This window comes from Cottoperca gobio, chromosome 23, assembly GCF_900634415.1.
Source record: "Cottoperca gobio chromosome 23, fCotGob3.1, whole genome shotgun sequence".
NCBI classification, from domain to species: Eukaryota; Metazoa; Chordata; class Actinopteri; order Perciformes; family Bovichtidae; genus Cottoperca; species Cottoperca gobio.
In genome coordinates this window covers 7,209,767-7,218,186 of record NC_041377.1, presented here as the reverse complement: position 1 = coordinate 7,218,186, position 8,420 = coordinate 7,209,767, and the positions used below count along the sequence as shown (strand labels likewise).

The window sequence follows — 8,420 nt, the reverse complement described above, 5'->3', positions numbered from 1 at the left end:
AATAAGTGCAAACAATCATGGAGGATACAACTCCGGACAGCGAGAATCTTGCAAGTACATTAGTTTCAAATAAGCCAAACCAATGTAAGTGCTACATACAGACATTTTTTTTAAATTAAATAAGTATATATTTTAATTATTGGCCAAGGTGCTGTCGAAACAGGTGGGTTTTCATTCTGCGACGGATGGTGTGAAGACTGTCTGCTGACCTGACATCAATGGGGAGCTCGTTCCACCATATTGGAGAGTCAGGATAGCAAACAGGCGGGTTTTGTTTGAGGGGAATCTTGTTCCCACTCGCAGTGAGAGAGTAGCAAGCCGATTGGCCGATGCAGAGAGAAGTGAACATGCTGGGGTGTATGGTTTGACCATTACTGGATGTAGGAAGGGGCTGATCCATTCACAGCACAGTAGGCCAGCACCAGAGTCTTGAAGCAGATTTGGGCCACCACTGGTAGCCAGGGAAGGGCAGAGGAGAAGCGGTGTAGTGTGAGAGAACTTGGGTAGATTGAAGACCAGTCGGGCTGCTGCATTCTGAATGAGCTGTAGAGGTCGGATGGCACATGTATTCCAGGTCATTTAGCAGACGTTCTTAAACAGAGCGACCTACAGTGAACTAACTACAGGGACAATCCCCCTGGAGCAACTCAGGGTTAAGTACCTTGCTCAGGGGCACAATAGGTGGCAGCCTTGGTATTGAACTTACGACCTTCTGGTGTTCTGTTTGGAAGCCGTACCACTAGACCATCACCACCCATGTAGGCAGTCCAGCCAAGAAGGAGTTGCAGTAGTCAAGGCGTGAGATGACAAGAGCCTGGACCAGAACCTGTGTCGCCTATTGCTATGTAATGTAATTGACTGTAAATACATGGGGTTGTCCTATGAACAGTCTTTGTGCATGCATGAAACATATACATACTCCCCATTAAAAACAAAGGTGTTCATTGACTCCAGGAGAGTGAAGAAGAGTTTGGTTGTGCATCCAGCTGCAAAAGTGAACTGCAGTCAATGGGCTGCATCCTGTAAAGGCCCGCTGCAGACGACATGCTCGACTCACTGTAGTGTCCCCGGCGCAAGGGTGCCCAAAGTGGCGTCAATACATATTTTGCGTAAAGCACGAAGTCGTGCACCTCTAAATCTCCAAAGTAGTTGCCCATTGCACACGTGGGGCTTTTCCGGCATTACTGTCACAAATAGCCTCTTGATAAAAGCAAATAACTTGTAACAATGTAAAATAATAAATCTTTTTTTTTTTTTTACTATTAACAGGTGTCAGGATTTTATAAAGACCGCCAATTTCTTCTTTAGAAACAGGAAGTCTTAAAAATCTACATTTGCGCAAAATTCGCCCACTCCCTAAGAGGTTAATCTAATAGTTTATGGGAAACTCGAAAATAATAACACTCTCAAGCTTCAGATTCAAAATCAAAATGGAGATGATGACATAATACAACAAATGTAGTTCAAATGTACATGTCAGACTCTGTTTAATTGTGTGTGGGGGGGGGGGGGGTGACCTTGTGACCCACAACCAAAGTAACAATTAGAGGACTCTCTCTTTTGCTTTTATGGTTGTTGTTGTTAATCAAGCAGGCATTGCTGTTTTCATTGCAGCAGATATAATGTGACGGTACAATAGTCATGGGGAGTCAGGACTGGGACACAGAGCCTGGTAATGACTGGGACGTAAAGTTTATCACAGACAGAACTGTGAGGCAGATCTGTTTTTTAGATTTTCCTTTCATACTATATTCAGTCTTTGGCCACCAAGGGCAACTTTTTAAAAAGAAATACCAGAAAACTGCATAAAATGAGAAATTTAATTGAAGTGATTATAATTTTTGGAGGAAACACAGATGAGCCTTTCGCAGAATGTGGTCCCTGAGGGAGAACGCTTGTTTCAGTTGATTTTAGAGCATTTTCACTTCATTGACAATGTATGGACCAACATAATTACATTTTCAGATATTTTTTTATCATACAACCTCCATGTCCCTTTCAAATAATATATTGTTTGTTATTATTCGTTGTCTTACATTCCCGATGATTGCTTCTGAGATCTGAGCTGTTATTCACATGCTGAAGTGATCTGTGTTCCTGTAATCCAGTTAGACTCACACTGCTGGCACATTTCAATTGGAAAATTGTATTGTTCACATAGCACACACCATGAATGGTCTATGTCTATTCCCTGCAGCAGTTGGTGCTGAAGAAACCAAATCCTTCAGGAAATCATTTGCTCAATAAGAAGTGGAGGTGGATCCTGGTAGCTCAGCCTGTGTGTTTACAGTTGATAGAAACATGGAGCTGTTATCGGCATGTTATGTAAGATCAGGATTTACAGCTTTTTAAAAGAGTAATGCCAGAGGAGCTGATTTTTAGCTGGTTTATATTTCATCCAGAGACACTTAATCACATCTGGACCCACTTCACAGGAAATCATTAACTTTAAATATTGTGAATTTAACACTTCAGTATATCAGTATATTCACATTGTGAAAGAATTTTAGTGGTGGGAGTAAATTTACGTACTGTACTATACTTTAGTACAATTTTGAGGTACTTTTACTTGAATATTTCCACTTTATGCTTCTTTATACTTCTACTCCACTACATTTCAGAGAGAAATGTTGTACTTTTAAGCTTTTGATAGACATAAATCAGTCATTCTTTTCACTTTGTGTTTGAAATGCTCTTGTTACAAATTAAGAATACAAAATTTAGGGCAATCCTCATAAGTAGAATCAGTAGAATCTTTATGGTTTTCCACCAGTATGTTACAAAGTAACCAATGAGATACTAATAGTAATGTTCTAATGTGGATAAAGAAGGTTATAACAGAGTGTGTCTTTGCAGAAATGAAGACTCTTAACAATACATTTTTCTTTTTAAAAAGGTAGTTCCTGAGTTACATCATATTTGTTTAATAAATAATAAATAATAAATAACAATAGTCCTTGTATAGATGAATAATTTAGATGTCTCTTTTCAGATAACTAATACAGCATCATTTGTTTTTCACTTGTCTGTGCCATGAATCATCTCACTGCCACTCAGATTTATCTTGTGACCCTTTTGAGGGGCCAGACCCACTCTACTAAACTAGCTAACTTTGTATAAAGTAGTTATATGAATAATTAATACATTAGGCTACTTTATCTCCCAAAAATTGGGAATTTTTCAAATAATTCCTAGATGTTTTTGGTTCTTCCACCAGGAAAAATAAAATAATAATGATTCAGGAAATGTAAAAATAAAATGAGGCTATAGTACAAGAAAGATCCTTACATGGCTGGTGGATGGAGGTGGTGGAAACGCCCCCTGCTCTCCTCCGGTGTTGTGCCGCTGTGGAAGGGCCGCCCCCCCGGCCAGCCTGCAGCAGATGACGCGAGGTTGCACCGGTGGCTCCAGGCAGCCCATCAGCTCTGCAGGACGCCTGCTTTGACCCAGCTGTTTCCCCTCCTCAGCTCTTCAAAGCATGCTGTTCGAGCAATAGGCTATTCCTGTGTCCAAAGTAGTCTTCTACCGCGAACATGAATGAGATCAAGATTGCTGTGCTGGGCAGTGAAGGGGTCGGGAAGTCAGGTAGGAGAGATGCGGAGCAGGTTTCTGCACGTCGGAGATAAACACGTTGTCGCTTCTGATCGAGCTCACCTGTCTGTCTGTCCTGTCTGTCCTTTCTTTCTGTCTGTCTGCAGCTCTCATCGTCCGGTTCCTCACCAAGCGCTTTATTGGCGAGTACGCGTCCTCTTCAGGTAATAATCTATATTTTACTTCAACATAAAGTAGTCGTGGACTCATTACGGGGAAAGTCACTTTCACTCTTGAATCCTTACTTCTTTTAGACGTGATTTCAATGTTTGTAAGAATTCTACTCAGTACACCTGTAAACCTAAAATGGCCTACACCTGACTGATGGAATGTGGCTTTTCAGTGAAGCATGCAGTAAAATGTGTAAATAAAATATGATGCACTGACTATTCAAACCCCCCCCCCCCCCCCCCCCCCAAAAAAAAGAAAGTCTGGCTGCACAGCACGCGGATTTTGTCAAGGTGATGTGGTAGAGAAACACAGAGCTGTGTGGTCATTCTCCTGAGACACTTTAAACAATACTGCAAAGCTACAACGATCGTCAGACAAATAATCGCTAAACTATTTTCATAATCGATTAGTCGTTAAGGAATCTTTCAGTGCAAAATGTCAGAAAATGCTGTTTTAAGTCTATGAACTTGTCCTGCTTTTTTGTTTTCTATCATAATAAACATATTCACAAATCATATTCACTATTCTTTGACAATGTATATTCCAAATGATTAATCGAGAAAAATATATAAATAATTTATATATATTTAGATTTAGATTTTTTATATATATATATATATATATATATATATATATATATATATATATATATATATATATATATATATATATATATAATAATATAATTGTTTTAATATTATTAAATAGGATGGTTATTGAATTTTCTCTCAACCAAAATGTCTGTAGCACCAAGTTTTCAAATCTGTACCAAACAATGGCATTGAATGGTTTTGGTCAGATTCATAACATTTTTTCTCATTCTTTGACCTAACCCTCTTCTATCTACATATACAAATGTTCAGCGTGAAACCTGTTTAGATCCCTGCCGTGTAAAAAAAAAAAAAAAAAGCCACAGTCCTCTGGATTCTGTCTGTTTTCAGTTGGCTGGTTTCTAGTTTCTGTACTGTTAGTCTCGCTCCAGTACTTTCTATCCAAGACTTCTTATCTCGTCTTCTTGTGTATACTCTCTTTATGTTATGTACTCTGCATGCCGAAAGCACGTGAAGAGCATGGGCTAAATATTTGAGTGTTATTTTTGAAGATTGTTCGCCAACATCATGGTCTGAAGAGCCTTTTTTATATGATAACATTCTGCAGCCTCCTTGAAAGGCTACCTGGCCTGCAGGGAGAATGACTCACGTTAGTCTCTGATAGTGGCTCAATAGGCCATTGTTTCCCTGAGAATAATCTAGTTTCATCTGAGCTTGTTTACTCCCTGCAGTCTCAGGGAGTGAAGCAAAGATACTGTAGTGAGTAGTGAAAGGAACGCGTGCACAATTATGGAGAGAAATATGTCTCAATATTGGTGACAAATGCACATTTCATGATCTACAAATAACAGCAAGATTTACGAATGTGTGAGTAATTCATGGTCTTCAGTAATGCAGTGTCCAATACACAAACAATTTGAACTAATGTAAAATCATTTTCAGAATTCACCCCAGCTTGAGTAAATATTTTTGACATGTATATTTACATATTTATATACTTCAAGTTCACAGATCTAATAAAGTTTGATTTTTAAAATGAACTTAGCAATGTGCAAATATGCTAAGTTTGAACCACAGCTCATTGAAGCAAAGACTATTATTTCCTGTGGCCACTGTTTTAAGGCTGCAATGATAAGTTAACTAATTGATTGATTAGTCGATCAACAGTAAATAATCACAAACTTTGTTGATAATCGAATATCCGTTAGTCATTTTTCAGCCTCTCAAATATGATTTCCTGATTTTCTCTGTTTTATATCTTACTGACCGACTGACTCCTAACTAATTGTCCCGGCCTGTTCTTTCGCTGCTGTCTTCCACAGAGTGCATATACAGAAAGCGTCTGTCTGTGGATGGGAAGCAGATCAATCTCCAGCTCTATGACCCGTGCTCTCAGGTAAGTTTACAGATAGATGGAGCAAGAATAACAAGATGTATTTTTAAGCTAATTTAGTTTTTGTTGTTATCTACTTAGTCCGCATAGTAAGTCCCAGTTGTTTTCCACAGTAAATGTTCCAGTTCATTAAGTAACATGATGAGGAAATAACCCCAACTGGACACAGTATAAAGTCACATTACATGCTATGATGTCATGTCACATGGTAAAGGCAATTCATACAAATACTCACAAATATGCCAGTTATCAGTATCATCCGTCTTAATTTGCAGAGCCAGTCAAGCCTGCTGCTGTAGCACTTACTCCAGCCTGAGTTTAGTCTCAGGTCTATTAATCTGAGTTAGAGCACGGCATCAGCTCACCACCACAAACCCTAAACCTCTCTGTCAAGAGGGTCAAAGTTCAAGGTGCTATTTAATGACGACGTAATATGTCCCATACTGCATGCAACATTACTTAATTTGTAAGGGCAGAATGTACTTAAAGAAAAAGTATGCGATTTGGAACATAGCCCATGTTTGTGTTCTCTTGTTTGGCCAGTTTTATATCCTGTCACTGTGCTCCTATAATCAAACATGAGATATGACACATTGAAATAAAACAAGAGCAACCAAAAACATAACTAATAAATTGAATAAAGGCACACAAAATGTCATGCAATGTCATTAAACGTTCTGTTTTTCCAGGCCTGTGAGGGTAAGTCTACTGTGAACGAACAGATCCACTGGGCTGATGGCTTCATTGTAGTCTACGATATCAGCGACCGCTCCTCCTTCCTCACTGCAAAGGCCATAGTGCACCTCATCAGAGAGCTACACCTGAGAACTGCCAAAAGGTATGGACTAAGATCACTGCAATAAAAATGGCCACTATGTGCATGTAAACAGAAACCGGTGAAAGACGATTATTGTGTGGCCCTGCTCTGCTTTTTGACCTACAGGAACGTAGACTCGCTCATATTTCTGGTGGGCAACAAACAGGACCTTTGCCACGTGAGAGAGGTGCGGCGTGAAGAAGGTCAGTGTCTGGCTGCCGAGTCCCGCTGCCAGTTCTATGAGTTGTCGGCGGCTGAGCACCACCAGGAAGTGGCGCTCATATTCTTCAAGATGGTGCAAAACGCTAGCCTCGGCAGCAAGGCCAAAGAGCGCAGGAGACGCCCCAGCGGCTCCAAGTCCATGGCCAAACTCATCAACAACGTCTTCGGCAAACGGAGGAAATCGGTGTGAAGTGTCAAATACAAGGACGGCTGTCAGTCAAAGCTGGACCAATGGCATCTGACTCGGCTTTGTGTCTTTGATTGTGTTTGGTGTTGCTGTTAATTAAACTGACGACTACATGTATGAAGTGGTGATGATGTGATGTGACGGTAGCACACAGCAGAGCCTGTTTTGCTGCTTACCCTCCACTAATTCATGCTTTTGCTCCTTTTAAATATTGGAAACCTTGCACGAGAGGCACGTGCTTAAGCATTTCAGCATTTCGGGAAATGTTTGGAAAGTCAGTGACATTTAATCCAAGACAAACCAATTACTTATAAAAACTGTACTGCACAACTTCACAGCCAGGACTCCAAAATATTACGTTTCCATACGTCAAAACTCGAGGGAAACATATTTTGTCCCGGATTACGTTTGTTTTTGACGTGTCACATGTGATTTTTGCTAATTGCTGATACTTTGAATGGGGAGCATCGTCAGTTAATGGTGTCATTTTCAAAGCATTGTTAGTCACACTCATCGCTTCATTGGAGCCTTTTCCCCCCTCGGACGACAAATGAACCTGCCCTGTAAACTCACCTGTTATTCTGGCGTTTAAAAAAAGAAAAAAGCAGGTTTACTTAATTATCTGGTTAACTTTGCTGAGGAACACGTCCAGGTCAGATACATTAATGATCCAGATATAACTCTGTAAACATGTTTCCTGGAACAGGCCCCGGGTCATGAAGGGCCCTCAATGAGAACAGATTTAGGCTGTCTCAGAGAGAAAGGCAAAAACCGTTCCAGCTGCAGCCTCCAGAATATGTTGCATAGAGAGGCAGCCATTATGGATCAGAGGACAGGAGAGAAAAGAACTGCAGGCAGGTTTCAATATCTGTTGTTTCACTGCGGGTACAAAGCAACCGTTTCTATCATTTGTTGGACGCATGAATGCACTTCTTTTTACCTAAACAGGATACATCTACACATCTTATTGTAAAATCTCAGTTCACCCAAATAATAAAAACAAACAAACATATTTTGTCATGTTATCTATATTGAAAGTTTGGGTTTTATCTGTCCGGGGTTTCTGTGTTTCTGCCTTCAACCAAACACAATGGAGGTGAATGCAATTTAATATGAAATTTAAAACTTAACAGCAATCTTAAGTTTTAAATTGCATTCACCTCCATTGTGTTCTATACATATATGTATACAGTAGAACAGGGGTCTGTTTGATACTAACACATGGGTCTGGTTAGGACTTGTTGATGGTAGAAACTGTGGAGACAGGAGGGTCCACCAGCCGGCAGCCTCCGGCCTGATCCCTCTGTAATATGACATGGGAGTTATTATCAGCGCAGTGCATGGTTGCTCCTAATCCGTTCCAACCATTAGAAATCCCTCTAACTTTATCTCACATTACTCTACAGATCAGCCTGAATGGCAGCTCAATGAAAAGCACCTTTAGCTTATCACACATAGATTCATTGTTCTCCTCTGTAGCTGGTTACA

General features: G+C 40.1%; 1 protein-coding gene across 1 annotated transcript; it reads left to right on the top strand.

Moving 5' to 3' along the window:
* Window positions 1-3,349: 3,349 nt before the first annotated feature.
* Window positions 3,350-7,522, top strand: rergla (RERG/RAS-like a). The gene is made up of 5 exons (XM_029461520.1): window positions 3,350-3,585; window positions 3,699-3,755; window positions 5,636-5,709; window positions 6,396-6,544; window positions 6,650-7,522. Exons 1-5 carry the CDS (start codon window positions 3,534-3,536, stop codon window positions 6,933-6,935), a joined length of 618 nt encoding a protein of 205 aa, XP_029317380.1. The 5' UTR covers window positions 3,350-3,533; the 3' UTR covers window positions 6,936-7,522.
* Window positions 7,523-8,420: the final 898 nt, after the last annotated feature.

Bases quoted from the DNA above. Each gene is read 5' to 3' on its own strand.
- rergla (XM_029461520.1), top strand. From the start codon at position 3,534: ATGAATGAGATCAAGATTGCTGTGCTGGGCAGTGAAGGGGTCGGGAAG. The intron at 3,586-3,698 runs GTAGGAGAGATG...GTCTGTCTGCAG, and splicing joins TGAAGGGGTCGGGAAGTCAG to CTCTCATCGTCCGGTTCCTC. The intron at 5,710-6,395 runs GTAAGTTTACAG...CTGTTTTTCCAG, and splicing joins TCTATGACCCGTGCTCTCAG to GCCTGTGAGGGTAAGTCTAC.